This window comes from Nannospalax galili, unplaced genomic scaffold, assembly GCF_000622305.1.
Source record: "Nannospalax galili isolate Female #2095 unplaced genomic scaffold, S.galili_v1.0 scaffold762, whole genome shotgun sequence".
Classification (NCBI taxonomy): domain Eukaryota; kingdom Metazoa; phylum Chordata; class Mammalia; order Rodentia; family Spalacidae; genus Nannospalax; species Nannospalax galili.
Genome location: NW_008350126.1, coordinates 3,960,343 through 3,980,025, shown reverse-complemented (window position 1 = coordinate 3,980,025; position 19,683 = coordinate 3,960,343). Strand labels below are relative to the sequence as shown.

Genomic DNA, 19,683 nt, shown 5'->3' with positions numbered 1-19,683 from the left:
TGTCCTTGCCCACTCATCTCTCCATTGGTGGGCCCTTAAGTTGGTTCTGCCTCTTGGTTATTATGAGTAGTATTTCAGTAAATAATAAACATGAGAGAGCAAGTGTCTCTTCAACATACAGATTTCAAAGTCCTGGGATGCAGACAATGCCAACCCAGAAGTGGGATTGGTAGTTCTATTTTCAGCTAAAGTTGAGTAATTACTTTTATCTGGAGTCTTCAGGGTAAGATGTTCTTTGAACCCTTCAGACAAGGCTGCTTTTATTTCTGAAGATTGGACTTCTAACGTAAACATGTTTCCCACCCCTTTATTTAAACTCTGCACTACCAGGATAGCAGGGTTGCATTTCTTAGATCTTGTTTGTCTTTCTAATATTTTCCTTTGGTTTCTGGACTCATTGATTCCATCTCCTTTTTCTCAAGCCTCCGCCTCTGCTTGCTCTGTTGTGTAAAGAGTTGCAGCTTCCTCTCTTGTCTTCACCCCCTGCATCTTAGCCAGCTGATCCACTGTAGCAGGAGGCCTCCAAAGATGGCACGGACTCAGAGCCCTGGGATTCAGTGAGAATTCACTTCACTTCTTGATCCGCAAATAGCCCTCCAAAAGGAACCCATGCCTCCATACCCTCCTTGCGAGCCCAGTGACTGCTGACAGACTGCGTGGCGCAGACCAATCAGAAAACGATATGCTGACTAAAGGGACTTGGGGGTGGAAAAAAGGGAAATATAAGGCCTGCCCCCTCCTGCATTAAATGAGCCTGCAGTACCTCACCTAGTGCTTGCTTCTACCCGACTCCCGGGGTCTGTATGTTGACTCCGTGCCTCTTGCCCCCCCAGTCGGCAGGGGACCCGATCCAGGTCAGGGTCTTCACAGCTGGCCTGAGGAGAACCCGCAACAATCCATAATGCTCTTTGATGCCCCTCTCCCTAACTTAGGTACTTCTCATTTAAGCTGCTGTTACTGGTTTTTTATGTTTTTTATTTACTTTTGTTTTGTGTGTGAGTGTTTTGCCTGTATGTATGTAAGTGCACCCATGTATGCGATGCCTATGGAGGCCAGAAGACAGTGTGGGATCCACTAGAACTAGAGTTGCAGACATTGTTAGCTGCCCTGTGGGTGCTGCTCCTTTTCTGCCGTTGTTTTTGTTACTGTTTCTCTCCTTTCATTTTTCTGACATAATTACCTAGACCCCCCAGTTGGCTCCCCATCTTTAGGTAGATCATAGAGAGGCCCAGGATATGTTCCAATCTAACAGATTCTTTTTCAGTATTAGAGATGGAACGGCATCTTCCAAAACCACCAGCCTCATGCTGCCCTGCCCTGCCCCACCTTACTGCTTTTCTTGTGGAAACCACAGGAGAGGCTCTCACCGTGCCCATTCCTCATTCCCTCTGCCTCCTGCCATTTGTTCCTGGGGATCTGTGAGCAAAGATGACCTCCCTGTGGCAGTCCAGGTTTAAGATCCTGCCATAGCTTATTAAAACATGCTGGGTAGTCTTTAAATAATGCCCCTGGAGGTGGAGATGTCCAGAGTAGCACACATAATGGCTTCTCTCATCTTCCAATTAGTCCCAGGCAGTCTCCAACAAGCATCAAACTTAACATTAGAGTTTCCATCAGTGCTGGTGTCTGGCTTCCATATGTGCCATTATGGTGGCACATATCTACAATCCCGGCACTCAGAAGGCCAAGGCAAGAGAATCACAGGTTCATGGTCAGTATGGGGTATAGAGCAAGTTCAAGACCAACCTAGACAGCTTAACAATTGCTCAGTGGTACAGCCCTCGCTTAGCATAAAGACTTATGTTTAGATGTAGACAGCAGAAAGCTGTGGTTAATACATACCTCAATAGGTTTCTATGGCTAAGATCTGAAAAAGATTCTCATGGCTTTAGCCAGGAAATCAGGGGAGTAATAATTATAAAAGACACCCAGAGCCTTCCCCATAACATGTTGTCAGAACTGTACTCGAGCTGGAAATTTCCAAGTGAATTCTTCATATTCCAGTGTTCTCACTCTTGGAATCACCTCCAGGAAACAGACCTCTACAGTGAAGAGTGCTTCATGGAAATTGTTGCATAATAAAAGGGTCAGACATCTAAGGAGGCATTGCAATCCTTAACACGTATGCACAGGTCAACAGGGCATAAAAACACATAAGGTAAAACCCTGACAAAACCAAAAAGGGAACCAGACAAATCCAGTTTTGACTGAATACTTCAATTTCTCTCTATCTGTAACTGATAGACCAAAGAGAAAACCAATAAGGACAAAGGCCTGAGCAGCACTGCCAACCAACCTGATGTTTATAGAGTGTCCAGTCTTCTAACAGAAGACTGGTTCTTCTCAAGTTCATGTGGGGTATTTACCAAAATAAAGTACATTCTCAGAAAACGGGTTAAGAAGTTTACATTTTAAAAAGCCATGTGAATTATTTTTAGAACACAACAAAATTAAACTACATATCAAAAACAAAAAGACAGTTGAAAACTGGAGTGTATGTCTGTATAACCTGTGACTCAAAGAAGAAGTCTCAGAAGAACTCCCCCAGATATTTTGAGCAGCATAAAAATGAAAATACAATTTATAATGTTTTGAGGATGTAGCCAAAATAGTGCTTAGAGGGAAATTCCTAGCCCTAAGTGCACATATACCCTAGTCCATTGCTATAACAAAATGCCTTGGAAAAAGTACTTTATGAAGAAAAGAAATTTAGTTTGGCTGACAGTTTGTGGACTGAAAAATCTAAGTTCAAGCAGCTTCATCTGGCAAGGGCCTCAGGTTCCGTGCAATCACAGCAGGTGGTCCCACATGGTAGAAGAATGTGATGTGATAGTGCCTGCAGAGGGGACCAAAGGCAGAAATGACCTTGCTTTATGACAATCCACTCTCAGAATAACCAACCCATTCCTTGAGACCTACTTCACTCCTGAGACAGCCATTCATCTTCTCCAAACGTGGTGCCCCAGTGAACTAGGTCCCTCACTCTAGCCCCTCCATGTTAAAGGTCTGCCACCTCAGATTTCACATAAGAAACCAAGCTTCCAGAACCCCAACCTTTGACACACTCAAGCCATAATGACAGATTAAAGAAATACATAAAGTAAATCATCTATAATCTCAAGTGATAAAACTACATGAAATTAGAGCAAATTAAATGAAAAGATGAACAGAAATAACATGGAACTCTTTAAAATAAAAAAGAGAAAATAGACAAAAATCAACAAAACCCACTTTGAGCCTTTAAAATTCTCAACAGAATTATTAAATCTTCAGACATGGTAAACGAAAAAAAGAGAGAGAAGAAAATTTGATACACCCTAAATTTGGTGTACATGCTTCACCAGGACACGTAGGAAAGGGCATGTCCTACCTGGTGAACAGAAGCCCCTCTCACCAGGCACCACTGGCCGCCCGAGTTGATGTTTGGGTGGAATCCATGTCCTCCCAGGCTAACATGAATTAATTAATTTGAACATGAAATTAACAAGCAGCCGTTCCCACTGGGGCCCTCTCACTTCTGCTTTCTGGGCTGTCTTGCTTGCTGACACTTTGAGGAAAAGCCACTTCCCTAGTTACCAACACCAACCTACAGCAAGAAACCCTCGCTTGCTTCTCTTCTGCTTTCTCTCCCAGGCAGCCATCCCCATTTCAAAGCCCGCCAGCTTGGCGCGCCCCGTGCTCCATGCCACCTGGTGCCTGGGACCCCAGAGCTCCTGTGAGATAAGAAGGTAGGTGAGAGTTGCAGCCATCAGAGGTATCAGGAGCGGTGACCCAGGCCTCTCTGTGGGTGGACATGGGAGGGCTGCTCTGCCTGTGTGTGAGTGTGGGTGCTTCCCTGGCGACACCATCCCATGCTACATATGCCTGTCTTGAACTGTGGAGCTGATGATGATGATGGTTCTTCTCTGCAGTTCTTATGTGACAAACCCATCTTTCTCCCCTGCATTCATAATCTTTGCCACTTTCTCCAAGCATTGGATATAATCTGTATCTTGCGTTTACATAGGTAGTTAGGAAATCTCAGGAGACCATCACATGTTTCGGGAAATTTTTACAGTCATGAGTTTCCCGCCTTATATTTTAATTGGCTAGGGGGAAAAAATGATGATGAGTTTTTTACACGTTCAGCAAAACAGAGGCGGTTTCCTAACACAGGCCCCTCCATGCGTCCTTCTGTGCTGAAACTGGGTGTTTTGGCTTTTTCAGCCATTCTTGGGGGCCTGTGTAGGTTGTGCTAATGAGGTAGGCTAATGGCAAAGTCAGAATAAGGCCTGAAAGCTGATGCCTTCAGCCAGGCCCCCATGGCCTGAACGGAAACGGAGTCTACTGGCTGCGGTCACAACTGTTCACTGCGGCCTTGGGCCAGGCCACCCAGCTGGGATCCTCTGGGAGGAAGATTCTTTGGAGCCTGGGGTGGGCTTCAGAGGAATGCCATCACATTGCTGTTCCCCTGCCCTGGGTGCTTTGCCCCAAGATGAGGGCAGTGAGAGCTAGGAGATATTTCCACTGTGAAATATCTGGTCTTTGGTCAGTTGCTGGTATATTTTTCCTGTATATGTGAGTGTATATGAGAGAGATGTACATTTATGTCCATATAGATGAGTGTGTATTGTGTGTGTGTGTGTGTTGGTGCACACATGACATGGTGTACATGTGGAGGTCAAAGGACAGCCTCAAATGTGAGTCCTCATCTTCCTGTTTGTTGTTCACTGCTGCATATAAGACTCCCTGACCCATAAGCTTCTAAGATTCTCCAGTCTGTACCTCCCATCTTGCACTGGGATTACAGATGTGCAATTCCATGCCTGGACTTACATGGGATCTGAACTCAGGTCTTTATCCTTGAGCAGCAAATGCTTTACCCACTGAGCCACACCCCCCAGCCCATGGTTGGGTGTTTTCCGCCAGTGGAGACTTTGGGGAGAGGTGGCCCCACAACACAGTAGATGACATTGCTCAGTGGGAAAGCTATCCTTATTCCTGCTTAGACCCAATACCAGCCTCAACCCACTGGCTGCTGCTTGGCCCCATCTCTTTTGCTCAAGAGGGTATGAGAGAGACATTGCCAAGAGGTGACCTTGGCAATTGCCAGGTGTTAGTTACTCACAAGGCCAGCTGTCTCAACAACCATTCCCCCGTGAGTCTTTACCCCTGTGAACCCACCTATATGAGGCAGGCTGAGGAGATGGGCTTCAGAGGCCATGCCCTGAGTAGAACCGAGAGCCCATCTCTTACCCCAGGCTCGTCATAGCAAATGGGGGGGGATTAGATGGTCCTATCTTGTCCACGTCTCTGCTGTGCCAAGGGGCTGTTCAGGTGTGCTCAGCGCTGCACTCTCCAGTCCAGCGGGGTAGGTGGTCAACCTGCTCTACTCTTTGATCACTTTGGGGAAGGAAACACTGGTTTTTAGCAGAAGTTTACAAGTGTTAGACTTATTGAAAATCACCAGGGGAAGTGTTCCTACCGACTTCCTGTCCTTTGGCTGCCTCACTGCGTCTGAGCTGGTCTCAGGACCCCTCTTCTCGAAGCATATCTGGGTCTGGTGCCCTGACAGTGCAGAAGCTCTGGCGCGGAGGGCTGTCACTGTTCACAGGCTGCTGGTTGCAAGGTGTTGCCTCTGGAGGTGGCTTTAGCCAGTCACCGTAAGAGGTGAGAAGTACAGGTGAGAACCGCAGTGCACACAATCCTCAGGATGAAGGCCGGAGAGCGCCTGACTAGGTCGCTGTTCCTTTCATTCCAAAACTTTCTTCTGACTTCCTATTGTCAGGGAGATAAGCACATTCGTGTTCTCTATGGCATAGCCTTTAACTTGCAGATTGTTTAGTAATATCTAGTCAGTAGGGCCATGGAATAAACCTATGATTTAGATTTGGAAAATTAAATGCGTTGGGGGGGGCGCCTGGAGAGATGGCTCAGTGGTTAAGAGCACATACTGCTCTTCTAGAGGACCCAAGTTCAAGTCTCAGCATCCACATCAAGCTTCTCACAATGCCCTATAACTCCAGCTCTTGGAGGATCCAGCTCTTCTGGACACTTGCACCCACGTACAGATTCCCACTCCACACACATACATACACATAGTTAAAAACATAAAAATAAATCTCAAAAAATGTAAATGCATGAGGGACTGGAAAGGGGCTGGCACTTAGGCTAGCTGGTTCCTTGTTTGTAAGAGAACATGTTGCACACTCTGTGGCCACCAGGCATCCTTTGTGACTTGTGTTAATGGTGTCTGTCTGGGTGGGTGTGGAGACAAGCTTGGGAACTTTCCTGTGGAGACTGAGGATGGCTGAGAGTCGGTCAAAATCTGTGTTCAGCACTCTCAACTTCTAAAGATGCAGCACACAAATTCAGTTTTGAAGGATCAAGAGGTGCATTTACAAATTCCAAGCCGTCTCTATTTCTGAAATGACACTGGCAGCCTTGGGTGAGCCTTTTCTTTCTGAAATGCCTCTAAATTCTGAGACTTTCTCTGTACATGCTGATAGTCCAGAATGGGGTGGGGGATGAGAGGCACGGCTCCCCCTTGGGAGATCAGGTGCCTATGTAGTGTGACACCCAGGCATGGGGCACAGGGAAAACTAGGGCCTAGACCCCACAGGATGACCTTCCAGAGGACAACCCCATATCTGCCAACAAAACCAAAGAAACAGACCTTGGTAGTTAAGGCCTAGGGTGCCCTGGGTTCCATTCCTCCTTGTTCAGGCCCTAAGCTGTCCCCACATGTCCTCACGGTGAGACCCGACAATAGAAAGCCTATGAGTGCCCACAGCCCCAGGCAGAGCAGTCGCTGGCAATCAGTTGCAAAATGAGGGGGGTTTTGGTAGTTCTGTGGCCCCTTCCTCTCCTTTATTATTTCTCTATCATTTGCCAGCCTACCCCTGCCTACCCTAAACAGATTGATTCTCCCTGTAGGCTGGCTCATCTTCTTTGTTTATGAAAACTAATCTAACCCCCAGAGGAGATCTTTCTCCTTAATGAAGTCCTAGCACTTAATTTCCTTATCTTAAGGCTGCAAAGAAACTTCCCAGGTGCACTCGAGTGGGCTGCTGCTTTGCATTGGGGTGGCTGTGTGGTTTCAAGTATGATAAACCTACATTTGCATCTTCCTGATTTTGTTCCCCTATGTGGTCCAGATTGGGCAGAGGTTACCCTCCAATGTTGCTTTCCCAGAGAGTTGGCTCCTCCAGCCACAGTCCACATGACCCCACAAGCTCTTGTGGTGAAGTGATAGAAACACCAGCCAAGATAAATGGCTAAGAACTTTTTGAAGTGTTTCTGCAGAAAGTTGAGGGGCTAGAGAAGGTGGGGAGCCCCATCTGCAGGAGTCATGCTCTGGTGGTGTCTACATGGCCCAAAGTCTTGACCCACAGGTTTCCTTTATCCTTTGATAACAAGGATACAGAGGCTGATGGGAAAAGGGCACAAGAGACAGGCTTCTTCTTCAGTTATGGTTCATGTCCAGCTAAAAAGTTTGAAAATTGCTGGGCGTGGTGGTGCACGCCTTTAATCCCAGCACTCGGGAGGCAGAGGTAGGCAGATCTTTGTGAGTTCGAGGCCAACCTGGTCTACATAGTGAGTTCCAGGACCGCTGGGGCTACAGGGAGACCCTGTCTCAAAAAGACCCCCCCCAAAAGTTTGAAAATTAACGTTTAATAAATGAAAGCTGTACCCATATGAACACAGTCTTAACATGCAGATTACTGGCTTTTTCAAAAAAAAAAATCCTCCAAGGAAGTGTTATGTGTCTTTGTGAATGAGATTGGGTCTCTGCATGGAAGAAAGGGGAGAAGGGAGAAGAATTAATTACTATTTGCTGGGGCTGAGTTAATAGCTCAGTTAGAAAAGTATGTACTTTACAAGCACAAAAACTGAGCTCAACCCCCCAGAATACATGCATTTTTTTTAAAAAAAAAAAGTCAAAAACAGGCATGGTGGTGCATGCTTGTAATCTCAGGACTGGGGCCAGCCAGCCAAGCCTATGTCATGAGCTCCAAGTCAATGAGATTCTGTTTCAAAACACAAGGTGGACAGCGTCTGGGGAACAACAGCCAAGGCTGACGTCTGGTCTCCACATGTACACACACAAAAGAAGTCACTGCTCACTAAAATGCATTCACAACTCTCACATCAATCAGAGCACTTTTGCCATTATTTGTGGGCATGTGCTAAATGGTTTCATTGTGTTGTTGTGATAGAACACTATGACCAAAAGCAACTTGGGGAGGAAGGGTTTATTTGGCTTACAGTCCTGGTCAAGGTCCATCACTGAGGGACGTCGGGGCAGGTACTCAAGCAGGAATTCAATTTAACGCAGAAATCACGGGGGAGCACTGTTTGCTGCCTTGCTCATGGGTTCAAGTTTAGCTACCTTTCTTGTATAGCCCAGCTGACCTGCCTAGAAATGAAGCCAGTCCATAGTGAGCTGGGCCCTCCTGCATCAAGTAACAGTCAAGACAATCTCCCACAGACATGCCACAGGCCAATCTAACCAAGGCAATCCCTCAGTTAAAGCTTCCCTCAGATGCTCTAGGCTGTGTCAGGTTGACAGTACTAACCAAGACAGTGACCTCTGCCTTCTTGTCCCACAGTATAAATAAACAGTACCAATTTCCTTGGTCTACTTAGGGCCACTTTTTAAAAAATATTTTTATTGAGCTTTTGTGCATTTCATACAATGGTTCTTAATCAAATTAAGATTCCCCCTTCCCATTCATCCCCCCTGACACCCCCTACTGGGTCTCATGTATTCTGGTTAGAGACACTTTTTAAAAGTGTTTCTTATACTTTTTCTTGATGTCCCTATTGAAAATAGTCTCAAGTATAGGGCTAAAGTGATGCTTAGCATTTTTAGGCACAAAAAAAGTTGCCATGAGCTTCATCAACTAAATCCACGTTGCAGGTAAGCTTCTTAAAAACACAAGAGTGTTCAGTGTTAAGTATTGACAATAGATATGAAATATTTCTTTAAGCAGACCCACACCTAAAACAAGGTTGTGTATTGTCTGGCTGACAAAAGTATAGTCAGAGGATCACAAGGATTTTAACCTTATATCTCCCAGCAGGACAATAAATGAAAATTTGCAAATGCCAGGCTCATGGCATCTCTATAAAGAGTAACTGCTGCTTGTCACAGAAAGCGATGTTTGGCTTCATGCACATCTCAGTAAGTGACTGTATTTGCTTTCATACGTTAGGAACAGAATAGAGTCAAGAGTACTAATACGGATGAAATAAAGTGAGGAGAAAAGAGAGACAGAAATGATACTGTGAGGAGGTGGGGGGCCTGATGCTTGTGACAGTAAACTAACCAGTGCACTGGAGTTCAACTCTCATCCTGGCTCCCATAGTTGGTAAGTTCTGGGCTAGTTTCCTGCTGCATTTCAGGACCTAGGCAGAGTGTCCTTCCTCTGGCCTTTGTGTACAAATAGATGAGGAGGTGGAGAAAGATGGGATGAGGCTGGCAGTGTTCTAGAACATACCATAGATGTGTGTCTCAGCATCTTTCTTCCTCACCTCAGTTCTGCCTTCTCTCTTGCACCCTGAATACCAGAAAGCTTATCCTTACTCTGCCAGAGCCCAGACTTAGTGCTTCTCTCCTCACTCACTCCCTAGCCCATTGCTTGTTAAGCAGCTCATTCTACTATTTGTTAGGCATTGGCTACCTCTGTCGTCTGACTCTTTAGACATGTTTTTCAGGATCTAAGTATCCACACCTACTTGTCCTGAGAAATGATATTCTTTACTTATCTCAGTGGCTATCAGAAACATTGTACTTACGAAGGCAGGCTGAGCTAGTGTCCTGCCACAATAGAGCTGCTTGCTGACTAATAAGACAGAGCTGCACAGGTGATAGGGTGATAGCTCACAATACTGGTACATATTGAAGGACTTAGTCAGCCTTAGTCCTGGGACTAGCTGGAGAGATAGAATGTGACTGTTTAATGGGAAAGGAAGTTCAGGAGTTAGTGTGGGGGTTGAGGAGATGGCTCCCTAGGTAAAGTGCTCATCGTGCAAGCCAAGAGAACGAGTTCACATTCCCAACACCATCAGGCATGTTGCACTTGTCTGTAATCACAGGACTGGGGAGGTGGAGACAGGCAGATTCCTGGAACTCCTTAGTCAGTCAGTTTAGCTCAGTTGGTGAGCTCTAGGTTTAGTGAGAGACCTTGTCTCATAAAGTAAGGTGGAGAGAGATAGAGGAAGACATCTGACATCAGCTTCTTGCTTTCACATGCACATGCATATATATTTTTTAATTCACATACATACACACACATGTGTACACACGAGTCAGTGCAACTGAACACAGACAGTTTGGAGACATAAGGATGTACCAGCCCATTTTCCTCCACAAGAATTCATCTTACGGGCTCTGAGGACTGCTGGTGGGCATGTTCAGGGCTAGCAGAGAAAAAGGAAAACTGCCCAGCAGGTACCCAGCTTCCTCAAAGCATTCCGTTTTCTCCACTGGCTAAAACGCAGGTGGTAAAAAGGAAAAGCACATAGGTGAATTCACTGGATGGGTGCTCATGTGCCTTAGCGTGTCAACGGTGGAGGTCTCCAAGCACCTGTGATTCCCCTGGAATCCAGATACCTAAGAATCCTGCTTCACAAGCTCAGTGTGTTGATCTCTCCCTGTAGCAGCAGGGATCCCAGAACTTACTGTGAAGACAGGCTGTTTTAGCTAGAGAGACGCAGAGAGAGCTGCCAAGTCTCTGGGATTTGGCATTTCTGAAGTCCAGGGGCCCTGAGAGAGCCTATCACAGACTCCCAGATATATTTCTGGTAAAGTGCCTGATAGTATCTGTTAGGTTGCAGGGAAATGTGGTCTGATTAGCCCCTATCTCAAACCTAACAAGAGCCAAGCCTGTGAAGGAAGCATGGCCGCTTTCTGGACCTATCCTGTACAGTGTTATGAGGTAAAATGACACCCAATCAGTACCTGACTGGCACTGGGGAGGGTATGTGGGGGGAAAAAAGGACTGTCATGGTCTCCATGTTGGTATGCCTGTCCCTGTTTGGTGAGTGCATGCCCTTCTGACACTCATGGATTTCTGTCCTCCTTCTTTACATCCATGAGACCCAGGCCTTTTCTCTAATTGGAGCTCCCTGTCACGAGGTGCCAGTTGCCGTGGTATCCCACCTTCCATTAACTGAAGCATTACAGTGACTCTGGTAGTATGTCTTCCTCAGTCACAGGCCAGTTGCTGGGGTGCACAGGTGCCAGGGTCACACAGGGCTCTGTGGGACACCAGTGAAGGCTGCTCTCTGTCTCTGCTCTACACTGTAGCTTTACTGCCTCCTAGGCTAGAAGGTGCCACACCCAACTGCCCCTCACAGGCCTCTTGTCATCTCTACAGTACCATCCTCTGAGAAAAAATAGCCACCACCTTCATCCCATCAGCTGTGCCTGCTGGCAAGAGGCCATCGGGAGCGGGCCATGGACTATTGACCTTACTTCAGAGACAGAGGTAGAAGGGTCCTTGGACCCTCACCTGATAGTCCAGCCACTTCTCCCAGCCATTTTTATGTAATTTTGCCTTGGGATCTCAGGGAGAGGCTAGAGTGTATAGCCTGGGGAAGACTAGGGGAAGGAGGCTCCATCTATACAGCCATAGAGTAGTCATTCATGCTGGGTACAGACCTTCCAGTGTGCCTGCTTTAGGATCATCCATGCTTCTGAAGCCTATAACCCCTCACACAAGCTCTGTAAGTAACCCTAATGAATTCATTGGCTCCCTAGGGTGAACTTTGGCAGAATGGTATTTGGTTTGTCCTTGTACCTTATGAGGAAGGGGTATGCATTGTTTATGTCTCCCCAGGGGAGGAATTCTCTCTACATCTGCTCATTGTTTAGGATGATAACCAGTTAGATAAGGGACTATTCAGTCATTTAATGTATTGATGAAGAGAATAAAACCAGAGAGATGGGACCACATCAGATTTGTGGTCAGGCCACAGCAACCAACTCAGGGATTTCCATTTGTGGGCACCTTTGCCCTGGGGGATACCTGGTTATGTCTGGAGGTGGCTTTTGGTTTTCATGATGGGGAATAGGGTACCACAGGCACCTAGTGGTCGGAGGGCAGGGATACTGCTAAATCACTTCAAGAAGACGAGAATTCCCTACCACCACAAACACTCACATCAGAGGTTGGTCCAGCCCCATTGTCAAGAGTGTCCAGGCTGAGCAGCTCTGAGCTGATGCAATGGAAGGCCTGGACAGAAACAGCTGGAAGAAAGTGGTGGGTGGGGTGGTAATGCAGCTGTCCACATATGTAAATAGAGGGTGGGGAAGGTGTCCTGACCACATGTAGAAGAGAAACTTCTCATTCTCAGAAGCCTAGGCAGATGCTGGGCAGCTGGGGTCATCCACAGCTGAGTTTGTGGACCTCTGGCACAGACAAGGAGATGGTGGCAGCAGCATCAAAGTTGGTGGCACTTTGAAAAGGAGCTTGTGCAGTATGAAATTATGTACACCAAGTGGGAAGGCTACGGTGCTCTGGAAATACTGCCAAACAGGAAGAGCACGTTGATTTGGGGTGTCATCTGTGGGCAGGCCTTGGGAAGGTATTTGGGAACAGCAGATATGAATGGCATCCTGGGAATATCAGGAGGACCAGGCCTAAGGAGAAGAGACGGGGAATCTGATGAGACAGCATTTCCTGCCTAAATCACTGAGCATGTGGGAGAGGGTTCCCATAAGAGGCCATAAGCTTGTACAAGATGTGATGATGTGTACTCCGTCAACACAGCCAAAGGGCTGGACCTCTAGACAGCTGGCGTGCTGATCTCTAGGATCCTTTGGGTACACATCACCGGGCTTTTAGTGTTTGTGTTATTCGTGGTAGAAACTAAAAAGAAAAGAGTGGCATGCATCCATTGAGCATATGTTCTGTGGATAACTGGTAAACCCTGAAACATAAGCAAGCCCATTAAAATGACCAGACCTTTGAAGCTTACCTCTTAGGATAAGGGGAAAGTTATAGTAGTGCCATAAAGTAAATATATACTTTTTAGTGAAGATGTGAGTGGGGGGCAGTGCAGGTGGGCAGAGGCAGACACCTAAAATCAGGTCATGAGGATGCACCTGAGGGGATGATGGGAACTGAGACCACAGGCTTCGGTAGGAGGGAAGTCATCAGGACAAATGCTACAGCCCAGACAGTATAGGCCTGGCATGTGAGGGCTGGAAGAGCATGCGAGACTCAGCTGGAGTGGCCCAAGTCAGGTCAAGGAGAACCTTGTAGTCCGGGGAAGAGGTCTGCGATGTGATGTGGATGTGATCGTCTTGGGTTCCCTGTATTTGTCAAGTAGGAAGTAGACAGGGATGGGGGTCAAAGAGGAGGACCAAGTAAGGCTGGAGGAAATCTGAATTTTGATTTGTCTTTTCATTCTTTGAATACCTCTATATGTTGTAGTTTTTTGTAAATGCTAACAAACTTTAATAATATTTTTTTAAAAAGCATCTTAGGGAAGAAAGAGCTTATTGGCTCACAATTCAAGGTTACAGACCATACCTACAGGGCAGTCAAGGCAGGAGCCCAAATATCGTGTGCACAGTCAAGAGCACAGAGAGGATACACACCTTGGTCCTTGCCTGCTCGCCGCTGCTTTGCTCGGCTGGCTTTCTTCACCCTTCCATGGTTCAGAGCCAAGCCCGTGAAAGGTGCCACCCACAGGCAGGGTGGGTCTTCCCACCTGGGTTAACAATCAAAACTCCCTACAGATATGCCCACAGGCCAACCTGATCTAGATGATTCCTTAATTGAAAATCTCTTCCCCAATGATTCTCGTCTGTGTCAAGGTTAGTGCAGTTGGTTAGTTTGGCTTGGTTTTGGTTTTGGTTTTGCTTGTCTATCTGTCTGTTTTTTTAGACAGGGTATCATTATATAGTCCTGACTGGCCTAAGAAATCATTATGTAGCCTAGGCTGTCCGTGAACTTGCAGCCCCTGCCTCTTCCTTCTAAATGCTGGGATCACGGGCTTGTACCACAACATCTGGCAAAAACTTAACATCTGGATTTGCCAGTGTAGGTGAGAGCCAATGTCTGCAAAGCAGAGCTGAGAGCAGTCTTGTGTGGCTGGTGACTGGAATGTAGGTGGCCATGTTCTTCCAAGGGAGCCTAGGGAAGAGGGTAGAGACCACAATGAGGCCCCATGGAGGCAGTAGGGAGGCCAGTCCTGGAAAAAAATGCATGGGGGGTGGGTTGCGGACACTGAAGATGATGTCTGTGTCTCAAGTAGTCCAGGAATGTGCTGGAAGCTGTTATTATGGTCAGGTTTCCACCACCACAGACATCAAGGCACCTCCTCCCTCAAGTCAGCACTTCATCTGCAGTGTAGAAGTCAGATGGTCAGACGGAAGGGGACTGCCCAGCATGGCAGTGCTGACAGCGAGCCCTTTCCTTCCCACAGAAACTGAAAGGGGCTGCCTGATCGGGAAGAAGGCCGAAATGTACCCTGCAGAATGGTGGTTCCCAGAGGCAGAGGACTATGGTGGGGACAGGAAGAGCCTGATCAATGGGACAAAGTTACAGTGAGATCACAGAAGTAGGTTCTGTAGCTGTGTTTCACAGTAGGGTGACTATGGTCAGCAGTAAAGCATTGTTCACTTCCAAATAGCTAAAGGAAAGCAATCTGAAGGTTTTCATCATAAAAATAACTAATATCTAAGGTGATGAGTGTTCCAGAAGCCCAATTGATAATCACTTATTGTAACATGGATCAGACCATCACTCTGCCACACTATATACCAATGAAAAATAAACTTCACTGGGGAGATGGCTCAGCATGTACAAGTAGGAGGACCTGAGTTCCAGTCCCCAGAACTCACATAAAATTCCAGGTGTAGCTGTCTGGTTACACACACCTATAACTCCAGTGTTGTGGGCCATAGAGACAGGAGGATCCAGGGGCTTGCTGGCCACTAGCCTGGCCAAAAATAATGAATTCCAGTTACAGTGAGAGAGAGAGAGAGAATCAGAGAGAGAGGGAGAGAGAGAGAGATTGAGAGAGAGAGAGAGGCCTTGTCTCAAGGGAATAAGGTAGAGAGAGTGATAGAGCAGGATGCCCGACATCCTCCTCTGGCCTCCTTGTGTGCATAGGCTCAATTACCTACACACACACACACACACATAAATAAACACAAAATTAATTAGCTAACAAAATCAAGGCATAAGGAGGACCTAGTGTGTTCGCCCAAAGGGATTGGAAATGCCGCACCCAGGTCTCATCGCAGTCTCTCAGTGCCCTCCCGCAGGGGTGCAAATAAAGGCACCAGTACTGCAGGAAACGTCAGTGACAAACTAGTAAGTTTAAAAAACATATACTAGCCAGGTGTGGCGGCGCACACCTTTAATACCAGCACTTGGGAGGCAGAGGCAGGCAGAGCTCTGTGAGATCGAGGCTAGCCTGGTCTGCGTAGTGAGTTCCAGGCCAGCCGGGGTCACAGGGAGACCCTGTCTCAAACAACAACAAAAATGTGGTTAAGAGTCACATGAATTATAAAGGTTTTGCTGTCGTTCTATTTAAAACAATGTTCCTAAAACTTGATTTAGTTGGAGCTACTGATGGATAAGTCTACATGAAGGGGGGCGGGGCGGAGATGTGGGAGTCTGTGGGGACACAGCAGCCAAAGACCCAGTCTCAGCCTGTGCAGTGTTTGGTGTCTGAGGCAGTTCTGTGGGGAGGCCTGAGAGTGGTGGGGTAGAGAGACAGAGAGTACGAGGACAAGGAAAGGCCAGAGGAGGTACCCAGCAGCCTGTGGCAGGTTAGAAATGAGGCTCACAGCCTGTGGCAGGTTAGAAATGAGGCTCACAGCAGGGAGGGCCAGCAGGCTGGAGGGAGGGTCTGGACCACAGGAGAAGAGGGAGGAAGTGGGCAGCGAGTGGAGGAGAGGTGTGGGAGGCCGCAGGTGAAGGCCTTGGGCAGGAGGTGAGGCAGTGAGAGCAGGCAGAGGTCATGGACACAGAGTGGTTTGGAAACAGCATCTGAGAGAGTGTGTTCCTCAGGCTTCTCACTGGGCACCTCCCCAACACAGGAGAACATTCTGGACTCAGGTGGATTAGCACCCAGCATGTGTCACTGGGGTGATGGGAACTGAGGTATCGGAGGCCCCTGTGATTATCAGAGTTCTGGGGTAGTGCGACATAGGAAAGCTGAGGAGTGCCTGGCTGAGGTGGAGGGAGAGGGGAAGTGACAGGACAGATGGACTGTGAGGGGAAGGCTCAGGGCTGTTGAGTGACGGCTGAGATGAAATTTTAGAGACTGGTCAAATGTTAGGAGAAGCACCAAGAATAACATTATGTGTGCTGTTGGACTACAACAAAACTCTCCTTCTCAGGCTGCCCCAGAGTGCAGTGTTGGGGTGCTATGTTACCTGTGCCAACATGGCATCCTTGGACTGTGCAGCCACATGGAGGACAGTTTGTGCTGAGAAGTGTTTCATGTAACCATGTGGTGGGGAGTATCTATATGATGTATGCTATATCTGTGTGTATATCTTTGTGCGAGATGAGTGTTTGTGCAATATGTGGATGACAGGTGTGTGCTGTGTTAGTGTGCAGTGGGAGGTGTGTGTTGTGTATGTGTTTATAGTATACGGTGTGTATATGATGTGGTGTGTATATGTGTGATGTGTGGTATGTGTGTATGTTGTGTTATGTGTAGTGTGAGGTATGTGTGTTGTTGTATGGCCCATTCACAGGGTATGTTTTATATCATGTGTGGTGTGTGTATGTGGTGTAGCATGCATGTAATTTGTGCTATGGGTTCATGGCATGTGATGTATGTGTATGTGATATGTGGTATATGTTATGATGTATGATTCATGTGTGGGTGGAATGGCGTGTGTGATGTGTGTGATGTGGTATATGTATATGTGTGATGTATGTTTATTATGAGTGGCATGTGTGGTGTGTGGTATATGATATGATGTGTGTTATGTGTATGATGTGTGGTATATAGTATGTGTATGTGTGATATGTATTTATGGTGTGTGGCATATGTGTATGTGATGAGTGGTATATATTATGTATGGATGATGTATGTATAGTGTGTGTTTATGATGTGTAGTACATGTTATATGGTCTTTTATGTGTGTATGTATAGTATGTAATGTGTGCTTGTGCATATGTATAAACATGTGGTATCCATACTGTACTATGTATGTATGTGTGATGTGTGATATGTGTGTATGTGTATGTGTGGTGTTTATGGTGTATGGTACATGTGGATGTAACATGTGGTACATGTTATGGTGTGTAGTGAGTGTAGGTGATGTGGTATGTATGCGATGTGTGGTATGTATGGTATGTGTTTATAGTATGTAGTATTTGTGTATATATGGTGTGTAGTGTATGTGTGGATGGTGTGGTGTGTGTGATATATGTGATGTATATAGTGTATGTGTTTATGGTGCATGGTATGTGTATGATGCACAGCATGTATATATGATGTGTAGTGCATACATGCCGTGTGTATGTGATGCGTGTTTACAGTATGCTGTGTGAGGCAGTAACTTGAAGAAAGCACTGAGGGCAAGTGCTCTCTCCTCAGATGAATGGATGGCTTCCTTTTCTTCCTTTCCAGATGACTAACTCTTTTGACTTAAACCCATACCTCTTTGGGTACTTTCTGGTCTGGTGGTCTGTATCTTTCTTGTTCACAAATAGATCCATGTGTTCCTTTCCTTTTCTGTGGTATATGTTCCTGTCACAGGCAGCATCTTTCTGTGTCAGGCTCCTCACACGTTTACCCAGTGACCCCTTAGGTGTGCAGTGGGGGACAGTGCCAGATCAACAAGGGGTCTGGCTGCTTCTCTTAGTTGTGCCCTAGACCAGAGAGAGGATCTAGGGAGGATGCCACTTTTTATAAGTCATGGAGTCACTTATTGCTCTTTCCACCCCAGTGGGAGGCGAGAGAGCCCATAGTAATGAGACCCTCAGCCTCTCCGGGGTTTAACTGCAGTACTTGTCTGCTTAAAGTCACCTCCATGGGCAGGGGGTATAGCTCAGCCTTAGAGTGCTTGTCTAGCATTCACAAAGCCCTGGGTTTGACCCTGGCACCACATAAACTGGGTGTTGTGGCACCTGCCTCTAATCCCAAACTGAAGAGGTAGATGCAGAAGGATCAGAAGTTGAAGGCCATCCTTGGGTACATACTGAGTTCAAGGCCAGCCTTAGAAGGAGGCGAGGAAAGGAGGGAGAGAGGGAAAGAGAGAACTTTGTGGTGATGCAAAAAGATGGGTTTTCCTTAGCATGATCTGTGCCTCTGCAGGGCCATCCATGGCTTTGAACTCTTGCTGGTTCTGCCCCGCATGCCACTGTCCACCTTCAGGGATGCCTTTGAGCATAGTGTCACAACTATACACTCTTCTTTTTGTGTATTTCTTAGAATTCTTTTTTCCCCACCAGAAAAAAAATAGTGAATTGAGCCACTTTTGTCAAAGGCCACAGATCTGGTTAACTAACCACAGTAGGTGCTGGGAAACTGTGATAATTAATAAGCAGAAGCGACCACACATTGGGAAGTTCATGTATGTGTTGCATCCATTCTGAGCTGAAAGGGTATGTGTCTGGCTAGAGACGGTTCTCACGGGCTTAGCCAGTGTCTTTTGCTGCTTGGGTCCCTGACCAAGGTTCTCCCACCTTTGTTGTCCCCAGGTACTTTCCCGAGTGTCTCCTCATATCCTGAAGGGGCGGAAGAATGGCGGGCAACACGGCTGACAGCGCCAACCACCTGCCCTACTTTTTCGGCAACATCACTCGGGAGGAGGCTGAAGACTACCTGGTCCAGGGAGGAATGACAGATGGGCTCTACCTGCTGCGCCAGAGCCGCAATTACCTGGGCGGATTTGCCCTGTCCGTGGCCCACAACAGGAAGGCACACCACTACACCATTGAGAGGGAGCTCAATGGCACCTATGCTATCTCTGGTGGCAGGACCCATGCCAGTCCTGCCGACCTCTGCCAATACCACTCCCAGGAATCCGATGGCCTCGTCTGCCTCCTCAAGAAGCCCTTAAATCGGCCCCCAGGGGTGCAGCCCAAGACCGGGCCTTTTGAGGACCTGAAAGAAAACCTCATCAGGGAATATGTGAAGCAGACCTGGAACCTGCAGGTGGGCCTGGCTAGTCATGCTCCCTGAGACTATGGGGCCCTCTAATCCACCCAGCATCCTTTGCATCCTTCACCTGCAGGCCTGGGCAGTGGTGCCTCCATTCTTTACAATAGCCTTTCTTCCTCACTCGTAGGGAAGTCAGTGCATAGCAGCGATGTAGGCTTTGCAGGCTTTGCTGGGCCCTTTAGCGGTCAATACGCATGCGTTGTTTTCTCTTTATCTAGCAGGATCTTGCTATATACTTAGAGGCCCTGGATTTCACAACTGCCTAACTCTGGCAGAGCTTTCTGCATTTTCAGGGGCTGTGTCACCATTTCAGCTGCCTGGTGCCTCCTGCTGCGTGCCGTCATTAAACTGTACTGGTGGCGGGAACAGCTTCTGTTGTTTATAGATAGTGATGTTGATAACCATGCTCAGTACTTGTCTGTCCTAACCTTGTGTGCCACGCAGCTGCAGAGTAGACTCCACAAGAGCTGGGTTTTCCACAGTAAAGGGCATTAAATTGTGTGTGTGTGTGTGTGTGTGTGTGTGTGTGTGTGTGTGTGTGTGTACACGTGG

At 47.1% G+C, this 19,683-nt stretch overlaps 1 protein-coding gene across 1 annotated transcript in view; it reads left to right on the top strand.

The window, feature by feature from the left end:
* The first annotated feature begins 3,654 nt into the window (after positions 1 to 3,654).
* Syk (spleen associated tyrosine kinase) overlaps positions 3,655 to 19,683 on the top strand; it is a 74,293-nt gene continuing 58,264 nt past the window's right edge. The window contains exons 1-2 of the mRNA XM_008847352.3: positions 3,655 to 3,728; positions 18,669 to 19,125. Coding sequence (XP_008845574.1) covers positions 18,712 to 19,125 — 414 coding nt within the window. The 5' untranslated portion in view covers positions 3,655 to 3,728; positions 18,669 to 18,711. The remainder of the gene's footprint in view (positions 3,729 to 18,668; positions 19,126 to 19,683) is intronic.